Below are 13,887 nucleotides of genomic sequence, written 5' to 3'. Positions count from 1 at the left end.
CATATATAAAAGATGTTCTTCTTGAGAGAGTAGCTGTCTAGCCTTGCTCTTACCTAAGGAACTTTGTTTTCACTTGTGAAGACTGTGTGCCATGATATAGTAATGATATCCAGTCTTCACAGGTGAAAATAAACAAATCCAAGGTCAGCCAGCTTTACTCTTACGTGGAAAGTCCTTTAGATGAGTCAAGCTGAGATGGTGTTCTGGGAGAAGGGGGAATGAGCTGGTGGAAGAAGATTCCTTCTCAACCTTGTCCACCTTCCAAAAAATTTTTTTAAAAAGGAGTAGAAGTGGGAGGCACATGTTAGCCTCACTGTTTTGTCCACCAATTAAGCCTAATATTCAGCTTTCTGTTTTATCATTAACATATCTGGCTCCATATCATTGATTTTTAAACATAATTTTAACAGTCCTTGGATTATGTCAAAGTGGCCTTTTTAATTTGGACTAATCCAGTTTCTCTGACTCGTTCTCTTGCACCAGTTTATAACATTCAGCATCATAAACAATTTGACCTTTTTTATGGTTATTGTAAAATTATGTCAACTTTCATGTACTCTCATCAGTTGTAAAAAGTAACTTTGTCCAGTAACCAAAACAGGGCCTGAGTTTACATCCTATTTTAGTGCAGAAACTGCTTGATTCTGTAACCTCTCATTTAGTTTTGACCATTCCATTTCTTGACAAGATTAATCTGCATATAAAGGTCTGTCTTGTTCTGTGTCAGAGTTAGAATACAAGCCTATGTTGTTTACAATTTGTACAGCCTTAATGGCTGGCTGACTAATTTTACTTAAAAGTGCACTTATACGACAGTTTTGCTATGTACACATGTACAGCCACAGCTGAATTGGTTGCTGTAGTATGTTCATTTACATAGTTTAACTTATGTAGTTAAAAGATATTTTTAATGTGTTGCAGCAGATATCTGCACTGCTGTGTTAGTTCACATCAGGGGCAAGCAAAATATGGCCCATGAGCTGGGGTCGGCCTATGGCCAAGCGAAAGCCTCAGCCAGGCTGCCTGCTTGTCCTGCCCCTGCGTACCACTCAGAGAAGCTGATTGTGGGAGCACGTGTGCATCTCTGAATGCTGCACACTGGAGGAGATGGGGGAGAGAGGCCTTGTGCACTGCTGTGCCCCAGCACAATCTTGCAGCTCCTGTTGGCCAGCCTCCTGTTTGCCAGCAAAGTACTCCATCCCACTACCCTCAGGCTTGCAGCATTCAGAGAAGCACATGGCCCCTGACACCCAGCTGAGGTGGGAAAGGCAGGAAGCCTGGCTGAGTGGCTGGCTGGTAGCCTCCCAGGTAAGTGCCATGCCAGTCTCTCACTTCCCCCAACTCTGTGCCCCCTCCTATACCCCTACGTGATGTAACCCAAACCCTCTGCACCCCCACTCCTGCACCCATACTCACTCTGACTCTGCTCCCCAGTCATAACCCCCTTCCAGGCTCCACACCCCAATCTCCTACCCCCAGTCACAACCTAAATCCCTGCACCCCCTCTTGCCCAAGGTTGCAGCCCCTTTCCAGACCCTGCACCCACTCTGACATCTCTCGTTCAGGTCAAAATCCCCTCCTGCACCCAGTCTCCTGTCCCAGGTCACAACCCCACTCCACCCAAACTTTTTCCCAGATCCCACACCTCCCTTCTGCACCCATCCTCCATCCTAGACCCCACATCCCCTCTGAGTGTCATGGAAGAATGTGGCCTTTATCCACTTTCCAAATTCTTGGAAAGCCCCCCCCGCCACCCCATCAAAAATTATTGCCCGCCACTAGTTCAAGTGGAAGAGTAAAGGCTGAATGGCTGTTGTGGTTTTATATTGCTTAAGACTGATGTGGTCTATTACTCTTTAAGCTAATGAAAGCTGAGACCTCCTCTTCCCACCTTCCATGGCAGGCTTTGACTTGCCAGTGGCTTTGGTGGGGGGAGGTGGTAGTTTTTTAGTTAGAGAATGTGAAGCAGGCAAGTGCTCACATGCACACCTATAATCTAACTGTTGTCCAGAAGAATCTGTTAAAGATTATGTTGAATTGAACTTAGATGAGTATGTGACAAAGATTGTGTTTTATGTTGAACAATTGCTACCTCCACAAGTTGTTCTATAAAGAAAATGTTTGTTTTCCATTTGATCTTGGGTAGGAATGAGTTGAATGTAAGAGGGTGCTTGTAATGGGCTAGACAAAGAAATATTGATTCAGGTAGGTAAATGATGTAAGGCCATGATTCAGGAAAGACCTATTCAAGAAAGCACCTAAATATGTACTTTAGTCCTAGTGAATTCAGTAGGCTAATGAAGGCGGGGGCAGGGGATAAGTAAAATTTGAATGCATCCTGAATTGTTATAGGATTAAGAAGTTGATAGGCTCTGGAGATAGTCTGTGTGACATATGTACTACGGATTATCCCTGTCAAATCTGGGACACTCTCATCCAGCAACATCTGTGGTCAGAAGTTCTAGGAGAGAGTCCCAGTGCTGGTGCTGGGACAGGCATCTGTTGACCATTGTCCCACAGCCTAGGCAGATCCCGCGTCTGCGTGGGCTAGGATTAGAGCCAGTGTCTGCAGGACCCACGCCAGATCCCTATGGCAGCCCTGCAGCATTGCAAAGCAAGGATCATGGCAGCCCCAGAGTGTGTGAGTTAGGACTGGAATCCCAGGGGAGCGCAAGGCTAGAGCCTCAAGCTCTGAGAGCACAGGGCTGCATGGCAACAGAAGCCCTGGACCTCCCCTGGTTTGAAAAATGGTCTTGTTTAGGATCTGACCGGTCTCGACCATCCTGGACCAGAGAGATACATCCTGTATTTTCAGTACTGAAGGGAAATATGTGAACACCTTAGAGCAGTCGTTCCCAGACTTTTCGGCATCACGCCCCTCTTTTGATTTTTGAGAAACCCTCACGCCTCCCCATCTCTTCTTTACCATCATCCAACCTATCTTTTAACAAAAAATTCAATTTGTAATTTAAAATAAATACAAAAACTTGATATAAAAATGTTATTTAAAATTAAAAAGAAGCACAAATAGTTTTTCTTGGCACCTTATGTATGCCTGATGTAGCCCCAGCTGGCCAGCCGCCAGAGCTGCCCATGCCAGCTGCCCACCCACCTGAGTGTTGTACTGCCAGAGACACCTGATTGAGCCCTGCGCTGCTGGGGCCAGCCACCCGCCAGCTGCCAGGGCTAGCTGCCTGCCCACCGGAGACCCACATTGCCAGGGACAGCTGCCCGAGTCACCTGTCTGAGCCCCATGCTGCTGGGGCCAGCTGCCCACCCAAGCCGCCCACCTGAGCCTCATGCTGCCAGGGCCAGCCACCCGCCAGCCCCTTACTGCTGGGGCAAAACACCCGAGCCCCATGCTTCTGGGGCCAGCTGCCTGAGTCACCGCGCTGCCAGGGACAGCTACCTGAGCCTCATGAGCCACTCGCCTGAGACCCTCCTCTCTCCCGAGACCCTCCTCTCTCCCAAAGCCAAGCACCACCATCCCCCTCACCTGAGCCAGGCACCCTCAGTCCCCATCTAACCCCATCCTATTCCTCCTCCCCCTCCCCTTCAGCCCACACTCACTCACCTTTGCAGCAGACAGCAAGCTCCACGTAGGTCTTTGCTGGCTGCCTGCTTTTTTATAGTGCCTATGTCGGGTCACCCATGTAAAATGTCAGGGGCTGAGAGCCAGGGGCAAAGGCCGGTTATTTCTTGGGGTGAGGGAGTAATGGGGGGGCTGGGTTACCTCACTCTCCCCTGGAATTTCTTCATGCCCTCCAAGGAGCACATGCCCCCCAGTATGGGAAATCATGCCTTAGAGGCTATCTTTGCAGGATGAAATACTGTTTTGTTTCCATCCTCAGTTACCTCTGACATGCTCTTAGTGCTTGTCTACGCTACCAGCTTCCTTCGAAGGAAGGATGGTAATTAGGGTGGTGGGAGTTTACTAATAAAGTGTTTTCATTCGTAGGCAGCACTTCATTAAGCCAATTCCTACCCCCACCCTCCCATGGCAAATTTGAAGTTTAAAACTTCGAAGTACCAGCATGCATCTAGGTGTGGCTCACCCTCCGGTACTTCGAAGTGCCAGGGCAACTTCAAAGTCCTCTTACTCCTCAAATTCAAACTTCACAAATACAAATGGAGAAGCTGACTATATGATGGAAACTGTGAAACTCACAATACACAAAGTACTGCCAAATGCAAAGAGTAAGCAAGTGGGAAAAATAGAAATAATCATTTATTTATAGTAATTTTGGTTACTCATGTTGGTGGAAAGTCTACAGACTTGAAGTTGACAGTATTCCTTTAATACTAAATATGTTTGTAACTTTTAGCTATGTAATTCAGTATTTTCCTTTTCAGTGTAATACAAAATCTGAACTTAGACTTATGTAGATATGCCAATGCAGGCGCTCATTAGACTTATGAATACATCTGCCTGTTCACTTAGGCACAATTTAGTCCTTTGCATAGGTTTTGCATTATACTTTCCTAACAGGCGAACATTCTAGTTGCTAAATGGATTTTAATAATATTTATTTTCGGACTTTAAGGTCATCTTGTTTATACTAGTCAGGAGAATGACAGTGCATAGAAATGAAGGACTGGAAGGAACATTTCAATGTCATCAAGTCTAGCCCTTGAGGCAGGACCAAGTAAATCTAAACCAGTGTGTCTCTCTCTCTTTTTTTTCTTTTTATAAAGTACCCCTTTAAAAGTATATATAAGTACCTCCCCCCAGATTTCTCTCCCATACACCTAGGGTATGTGTGTCACTGGTTGTGAAACATGGTCCTAAGGTAATTTGAGAACTTGAAACAAGTGCCATTCAACCCTTTCCAGATTACTGTATCCTTTTCAGGAGTCAGATTTGTTTTGCACACCACCAAGGTACACTTCACGTAAAAACATAGTCACAATAACATCTAAAAATATCACAGAAGACTACTACTGAAAACTTACTGATTTTCTACCATCTTATCAAAAAATGAACTGGAATAGAAATACTGTACTTACATTTCAGCATAAGGCATATGAAGCAGTAGAAACAAGTCATTCTCTGAATGAACTTTTAGATTGTATTGACTTTACTAGTGCTTTTTATGTAGCCTGTTTGTAAAACTAGGTGAATATCTAAATGAGTTGATGTACCCACAGAAGACCTGCATGTAACCCCAAGCGTACATGTTCCCCTGGTTGAAAAACACTGGTCTAGACCATCCCTGACAGGTTTTTATCTAACCTGTTTTCAAAAACCACCAGTAAAGGTCATTCCACAGATTCCTTTGGAAGCCTATTCCAGATTTTAACTATCCTTTATACTGTAAATACTGTACAGTACTGTGTTAAATATAAACTACTAAAAAAGGGAATGTTTCTTGAAGACTTGGCTATGTAAGGAAACTTTCTGTGCTTGCTTCCTTTAAATTAATAAAGCAGCATTTTCTTTTGCAGTGAAGTTTCAAAGCTGTGTTAAGCCAATGTTCTACTGTAAATTTTTGAAAGAACAACCATTACCTTTTGTTCAGAGTTATGAACATTTCAGAATTAATAATCTCTACTCTCTAGATGTTTGTAACTCTGAAGTTCTACTATATTTGAGTATTTTTAAAAGATGTGCATCTACCTTATTGTAGTTTCATCTAGACCATATTTCTCTAGTACTTTGTATATCTAAAATGTTATTTCATATGTACCTACTGTCTTGTTTTCTAACAGTTTTGCTTTCCAGACTTTTCATATTGTAGGGTGAATAATTGTGTACTTTAATTTCATCTTCCTGCCCAGACATTATTATTAATTTAAACCTGTATCTGGTTCACAAAAATGCTAATTTTTCCCAAACACATACATACTGTAGGTATAATGAATAAAATTCTGTCCCCCATGCAGTCAGTGATGGCTTTCCAATACCATATAATCATTTCAGCTTTTTCCTTTCAGGTTTATTATATTATGCTGGCCATGGCTATGAAAACTATGGGAACAGTTTTATGGTGCCTGTTGATGCCCCAAATCCCTATCGGTCTGCAAACTGTCTTTGTGTGCAGAATATACTTAAACTGATGCAAGAGAAAGAGACTGGGCTCAATGTATTTTTACTAGATATGTGCAGAAAAAGGTAGGATTTCTAGTCTTGAAATGCTTACTGTAAATTGCAATTGTGAATTAATCCATTTTCCTTTTAATGGGAGGGGGAGGAAGGATAGAACGGCCTCAGAACTCATTCATTGCTTTCAGACACAAAGTGCGAAACTCTTCTTTTTCATTAGGTTTCCTACAGCAACAGTAAATTACCAGTTGAGAATGGGGGCAGCTACTTAAAAAAACAAGCAAAATACGGCTGACAGAACAAACAAAAAAACAAACAAAAACCAATAAATCCAAAACCAAATAATCATCTGCTTCCAGGGAATCAGAGTGGTGCTAGAATTACATGTGGAACGTGCTGTAAATAGGTGGATGGAGGTTGGAGAGCTTGGAAGGACGGTTAGTCTCCTGTTTAGCCTTCCAGATGATCCTTGATGTTGCAGACATGGCTGCCAGATCCATGTCCACTGTCATCATCATACGCCATGTTTCAGGGTTTTCTTCATCCTCCTTCAGATCCAGAACAGTGCAGCAGATCTTTTCTTTCAGGGAGACAAACTTTTGCAGGAAACACCAGTAAATCCCTCCACTCCATGAAGGACTTCTATGCCATACTCCGAACACTGGGCATTCAAACACAGATCATAAAGAAGAGGCAGTACAGGTATCAACCTTGCCAATGACCATGATATCTCTGTTACACACAATATCAACACCAACAATATGACACTCGTCAGCAATATCAGGGATCCTGAGTCCAGTGACATCATGCTCTATCATCAGCTGTAACCATCTGATTCTTTGAATACCCTTTGACTCTTTTTGCCAACTGGGGAGCCATTACCATGGATTGATGGGTCTCAGCAATTATCCACTCTAGATACATTACCTGTTTGTATCCATTACTCTCTCCCCCAGCTCTCAGCCATCCACCTCCCATCCTTCTTCAGGAACCCTTTTCACATTCCATATCCAAGGTATAGTGCCTCATACATCGCGGGGCTGTAGAGTGAGTACCCACCCAACACATGGGGAAGAGTTTCTATTCCCAGTACTACTTGAGAGAAAAGAAAAGCAGGGAACGGCGACCCATGCTGTACCTTTGGTGCCTGAACACTCATGTCAAAACAAATTCAGAATGGCTACCCTTTCAACTGTAATCCCAGCTGTGGAGCAGAGTGACTGGTTTTTAGTCCTTGACCTGCAGGATGCATATTTCCATGTCACTATGCACCCAGCTCACAAATGATTTTTAAGATTTCTGGCTTCTTTCCTTCTGCTGCTTATTTTAGACTACCTACTGGAACTGAAATCATTGGGCCTTTCTACCAACTCGAGTCCATCTAGCTGCTGTCACAGTACCTCACCACAGGGTGGACAACACCACAGTCTTTGCCCATCTAATGACCAAAAGATTCATAAAGGGCATCTTGTTGCTATACCTAGACATAAAACTGCCAATCTGCCTCTGTCACTTGCATAAATAACCCACTCAGATATAATTTACCAACCCCCAAACAATGAAAACAATAAACTTCATGCAGCTACTAAGCTTTTTTCCTAATCACACTTTCTGACCAGGGGATCTGTTTTGAAAGAGCTCATTTCTTCCCCTCTGTTCGCTAGCAAAAGAAGGATGATGCTATGATTCAGTTTCAGGTTTGAAATTTCCCTCTAGCTCTTATTGTCTCTTTGCCACTTTCTCTCAAACCCTCTCCCTCAGAGGCAGGTTAACTAAGCCCTTTCCTAGCTTTCCAGGTAAGTTTAGGCTTTCCTTTGAAGCTACCATTCATAACGGAGGCTTTCACAAAGTGTCCTACATTACAGAATCACAGGGCTGGAAGGGACCTCAGCAGGTCATCTAGTCCAGCCCCCTGCTTCAAGCAGGATCAACCCCCACTAAGTCATCCCAGCCAGGACCTTGTCCAGCCAGGACTTAAAAACCTCAAGGGATTCATCGAATCACTCATCTATGTATTTGTTGACGTGATCAGAGAATTCTAATCGATTGTTGAGGCATTTATCTGTGTGTTTGATTATTCTGTTCTTTATTGTAGTTTCAACCATTTTGCTGGATACAGAAATCAGATTTATTAGCTTGTAATTTCTGGAGCCATTTTCAAATATTGGTGTTATATTAACTATCCTCCAGTCATCTGGTTACATAACACACTTTGCAGTTTTGCAATTTCACATTTGAGTGCCTTTAAAATTTTTGAGTGACTACCATCTGGTCCTGTTGACTTATTACCAGATAGAGTATTCCTCCTGACTGCTATGGCGTTTCCAGAGCCTGTGAACTTCATTAGTAATGGAAGATTAATAAGCCAATTAAACATCACATTCTACTGTCTGAGACAAATATATGTCTCTAAAATCCATGGCAGATTTTCACATCTCAGACTTGCTGGTATTGCATTTTGAAAGGAAAACACATCAGGTTTCCATTGACCGAAAATAACTGGCTGTTTTCAGTGGTTTCATAGACTTACTTGCTAGCACTGTAGTCAAGAGCAGTTAATATGAGGCAATGTATGGTATTTGGCTTTGTCTAAGTATTGTTTTCATGAAAATCTCAATTATCTGTTTTTTTCCATTGGTGGATTCATCCCTGATTTAGGAAAGTCATCAGCTTTCTATGATGTATACTGTAACACTTGCATGATTATATTGTCAGATTCACATTCTAAACTTTTGTTTCCCTTTATTATAGAAATGAGTATGATGATACCATTCTAATCTTGGATGCCCTGAAGGTTACAGCAAACATTGTTTTTGGATATGCAACGTAAGAAAGCTTCTCCCACCAGATTTCAAAGCCAGAAGGGACCATTGTGGTCATTTAGTTGACCTTTTTTTTAAAAAACAGCCATTTTTGTAGTGTAAGAGCACTTATCTCTAGCACATGTTCTGTACTATCACCAGGCTATTTATATGAATGATTAAAATTGCCCTTAATACTGTCTTGATGTTTTAGAAATGTACTGGCTATGACCAGCTCTACACTAAAAGTTACATCAACCCAAATGGGTTGTTCAGGTGTATGGAAAAGCCACACTCCAAGTGATTGTTGTTAATCTTACCTAATACCTGGTTAGGCAATGCTAGGTTGATGCATGTAGACACGACAGCTCATCTCCCTAACCTGCTCAATGCAGGTAAGTCAGGTGAAGCTGTGAGGGGCTTCAGAAACTCATCTTTGAGAGCCCATGCTGAGTGATAACCAGTAAGCTTATTAGCATGCCTGTGAGTTTCTGCTGTGCTGAATGTTTTCCCTAATGATTATACCTAAGAATAAAATAGGCTTGCATAGGAAGTGCTGTTGTGATCACTCATAACTTGTAATTGCACTGTTCGCCATTTCTGAGGAGAGAGGCAAAGCAGGTATGTTTAGGCCATTTGACTTTGCTAGGAAGTTCACAGTATATTCAGAGAGCTGTGCAACCTGGAAATGGCCTGTTCGGGAGGAAGTGAGATGCATGTCTCCATCCAAGAGATGTGATGGCCCGGGGAGCCTGAAGCTGAGAGTGAGGGCAGTTTCTGGGCTATAGAGGGGGAATACAGATGTAGTTGCCCTGAACTATGATATGTGTTTCCTGTCTTTCTGTAGCCATAATGGTCCTAGAACATGAGTATCTTTTTTATTTTTATTTTTTTTGGGGGGGGAGGTGTGGGGAGGGGGGTTCAACTTCTGTTCAGCTCATAAGAGCTCTGTGGAGCTGAAAATCTTGTTTCTATAATGAATAGAAGTTGGTCCAGTTACAGATAGTGTGTTACTCAATCTGTATCTCACATGAATTCAGCACTGTTGAGCAACTGAAATGCAAAGGAATCTATGGTTTTACCCATAATCCTTGCCATCATAACACAAAGCCTTTAACTCCAATTTCTGAGGGGACGAAATTGCAAACTATGCAGTTTAACTCAGTTTAACTTTTACCGAGTGCCAGAACAAATTTAAATTTTTATATATTTGTTTTACAATAAAAATAAATAAGCTTAATTATCTGAGGTACAGCATTTATAATATTCACAAATTGTTCTCCGTATGGTTTTCTAAGAACCAAATTAATTCTGTAATTCCAGTATTTTGAGATGATTACATTGTGGATTAAATATGGCAAATTTTAAAAGTATTCAGCTGGTAAGTGGCCTAGAGTTTTGTCAAAGTGTTATGCAGGGAGGGAGGTATTAAAGGAAATGGTATTGGCACATTTTGCAGAGACTGCTTTGAGACTGTCCTCCAAAATAATTAGTTTGAGGAACAGTAGGATTTTATGTTGATCATGCCTCATTCCTGTGATCTTTTAGTAAATATAAACTCTTCACAAATGAACAGTTTGTAAAAGTGTACTACCTTTCTCTGAAAAACAAACAGATTAAGTTAACAATCCAGTCTACTCTTCATACAGCAGTTCTTTATTTTATGCAGCATTCTTCACATTTTAATTTAGGTCTCTTTTTTGCTCCTATTTTTTTATTATATTTTAAAGATGCCAAGGAGCAGAAGCATTTGAAATTCAGCACTCTGGGTTAGCCAATGGGATTTTCATGAAGTTTTTGAAGGAACGCCTGTTAGAGGAAAAGAAGATTACTGTGCTTCTTGATGAAGTTGCAGAAGGTGAAAGCAACCTACATTTTAAACTTCCTTCGCTTCCAGTTTACCAAAAAAAAACCACAACAACTTCCCCCCAGCCCCAATCTAAAATTTCTCTTCTACGCTGTGGCTATGTCTACACTTGAAGCATCTGTCTACAGAAGTTACTGTTGGAAGATAAGTTCCGACAAAACTTCTGTCAAGAGATCCCGTCTACATGGAAAAGCAGATTGATCTTTTGATCCACTCTGTCAACAAAAGATATCGCTCCCCAAGCATCTACACAGCTTTGTTGACAAAACGCATTTTGTGTGTAGATGCTCCATAAGTTTTGTTGACAAAAATCTTAGTTTTGTCTACAAAGCTCACTAGTGTAACCATATCCTAAGTGGTGTTCTCTTTCCTAAAAGCTTATTTCTGCACTGTGTAAACACGTCATGAAAATGCAGTTCTCCTGTGTAATAAAATCCCTGTCTGTAAACTGATTTGATTGCCTTTGGCATGCAGGGTGGTATGCATTCAAATGTACTTTGTTGCATGATGGCATTTATATTTTAATTGTTGCTTCCAAAGCTTGCTATTGATGCATGTTCAAAGCTTTCCCTATAGGAAAATCTTCAAGTGTGTGAAGGTAAAAATACATTGACTGTCCAATATTTCTGAATGTGGCTAGAATTTAATATGCAAAAAAGTTCATATGTTTTCACTTAGGCTGCATCTACACTACATCCCTCTTTTGAAAGAGGAATGCAAATGAGAGAAATTGAAAATGTAAATGAAGTGCTCATTTACAAATCTTGTGCCTCATTTGCATAATCTCTTCCGATTGTGTTTTCAGAAGAGATTTTTTCAAAAAGCAAAAAGCAGTGATGACAGGGTTCTGTCGGGGGCAGGGGGGCAACATGATTTCCAAAAGAACTCTTCTTCCTATTTTGTTTCAGGAAGAAGGGTTCTTTTGAATTTTTTTTAACGAAGCCTGTCTATGCTGCTTTTTGTTTTTCAAGTAATCTCTTCCAAAAATGAGATCGGAAGAGATTATGCAAATGAGGCATGATTTGTAAATCAGTGCAGCATTTGTATTTTCGATTTCCCTGGTTTGCATTCCTCTTTCAAAAGAGAGATGTAGTGTAGACAGAGCCTTAGAATACGATAGAATTGTCATTTATCTTGGAAGCATTTCAGAAGCACCCCTTCCAGAATAACTCTGCTAGTGATGAGCAACTATAATATGAATCATAGAACTGGGAGGAAACTTGAGAGGTTGTCAAGTGCAGTCCCCTGCCCTCGTAGAAAGACCAAACACCATCTAGACCATCCCTGATAGCTGCTTATCTAACCTGCTCTTAAAAATCTCCAGTGATGGCAATTCCACAACCTCCTTAGGCAATTTATTCCTGACAGGAAGATTTTCCTAATAGTTGACCTAAACCTCCCTGGCTGCAATTTAGGCCCATTGCTTCTTGTCTTTTCATACTGCTCATTCTGAATTTTTGTGAGTATGCAACTCTGAGAGTTTACAGATGTCACTGAAAACACTCTCTCCTGTGTCGTGTTGTCTCTGGCCCAATTAACTTTAACGTGTCTAGAGACAGAATAATTCGGCTTGAATCCTGTGTGCCACATACAGTTATTAATACCACATTTGCTGATATTACCGTAATACCATTAGGAACTAATTTAACTACAGTGCAGTCTGGTTGTTTGGAATCTTGCCTGAGTGACAAGTGCTGAAGAGAATGTCTTAGTTCTGAGTGAGCATTCTCTCAAAGTATAGGAGGATAGACAAATACATTTAAATGTTGGATTACATGGACAGATTTTTTTGTGTGTATGTGTACATAAATCCACTGGCTTGTCAATAAAAGTATTTTCCAGATCTCCCAGCAGCTTGAAACTTAATATCTGGATAGTGAGCCCCATTCTGCTATCAGTTAGACATCTCTGTGAAGCTGCAGGGTTGTAAGTGAACATAGAATTTGTTTGTGTCCATATCTGAGCAGGATTCATCAAATATGCAGCCAAATTGGTTTGCTATTGACAAGAGACAGTAGAAAATGTTGTCTGAGTTAAAACAATCCAGTTTTAACATCCCACGGCTACAGGGAGAAAAAGGAAATGGTGGTGACTATGTGACTGGCTTTAGCATAAGCACATGATGTGCACATGTGCTGCATGACTAGCAAATTTGCCACCACCGGCTGAGGTCTGATTTACCCATGCCACTAGAGTGTGGATCTGTAAATGCTATTTACTTCTCAAGTGCTACTTCCTTTGCCTGTCTTTCATGTTTTTTTCCACTGGGCTTTTTCTTCTATTTAACTGGATGTGAAAACATGGAATGGGAGGTATCATGGGGTGCACTTACAGCCATGGGACCTCCTGCTGGTTGGTGAAGGAATTAGCTAGTTCTCCAGCACAGTGCCTCCCTCTGGTCAGTATGTCACCTGCCCCCTCTCCCTGCGGTACCTTGTACTCTGCTTGGGATCCATGTCACTCCTGGAATCTCAGGGTCCTCTTTGGGACACTGTCCTCCAGTAGTGTCCACCCTAGTTTCTTGCCCCCTTCTGGGGGACTCGGCATTCTTTGTTAAGGACACCCACCAGTGTGGCCAGCTGTAGCCTCTATCTATCCCCCCACCTCAGGGGCAAGCCATAGCCCATACTGGCCACAGTTGGTGTGGCTAGGTGTGGTGCAAGGTGGGAGAGAAAGGACTCCGGCCGATAGAAGGCCCAGATGGTGCAAGGAGTCACAGGAAAAGGGGCCCTGGGAGTAACTAAGCCGTGGCCTGGGGAACCTCTGGTGGAAACCTTGTCCCACCCTCCTCATCTCTCCCTTTTATTGCCTTACTCCCTGAGCACATCTGCTGTGACTCCTTAAACCTTCTGGGCTTCTCTGTTGGGGCTAGCAGTCTGGCATGTATCACACCAGAGCCTCTCCCTAGCTCCCTTTAGCCTGTCCAGCAGCACTCCAACTAAGGTGCTGGCTCCTACTGGGAGATGGCCCTGCACTTCCTCTGGTTAGGATCCAACTGACCCAACTATGCTGAATCAGTTCCTTTTGTGCAGGGCTGCTTCAGCAAGCTGCCCTCCAGCTGCTTGTAAACCCACCCCTAATTGGCTGGGGCTGCCGCACAGGCTCCTCCGGACTGCGTTAATCCCTTCCTTGCAGGAGAGGGTCAGCTACTGCATTACAGCAGGTCACTGTTTAAT

General features: G+C 42.3%; 1 protein-coding gene across 5 annotated transcripts in view; it reads left to right on the top strand.

Moving 5' to 3' along the window:
* Nucleotides 1–13,887, top strand: part of MALT1 (MALT1 paracaspase) — a 75,303-nt gene that overhangs the window by 45,125 nt on the left and 16,291 nt on the right. For all 5 annotated transcript variants that reach the window (XM_074995729.1, XM_074995727.1, XM_074995728.1 and 2 more), the window contains 3 exons: nucleotides 5,935–6,112; nucleotides 8,795–8,869; nucleotides 10,575–10,702. In XM_074995729.1, coding sequence (XP_074851830.1) covers nucleotides 5,935–6,112; nucleotides 8,795–8,869; nucleotides 10,575–10,702 — 381 coding nt within the window. The remainder of the gene's footprint in view (nucleotides 1–5,934; nucleotides 6,113–8,794; nucleotides 8,870–10,574; nucleotides 10,703–13,887) is intronic.

Source organism: Carettochelys insculpta, chromosome 5, assembly GCF_033958435.1.
Source record: "Carettochelys insculpta isolate YL-2023 chromosome 5, ASM3395843v1, whole genome shotgun sequence".
In the NCBI taxonomy this organism is placed as follows: domain Eukaryota; kingdom Metazoa; phylum Chordata; order Testudines; family Carettochelyidae; genus Carettochelys; species Carettochelys insculpta.
Note: the sequence above shows the minus strand (reverse complement) of the source record. Positions and strands in the feature narration are given on the sequence as shown.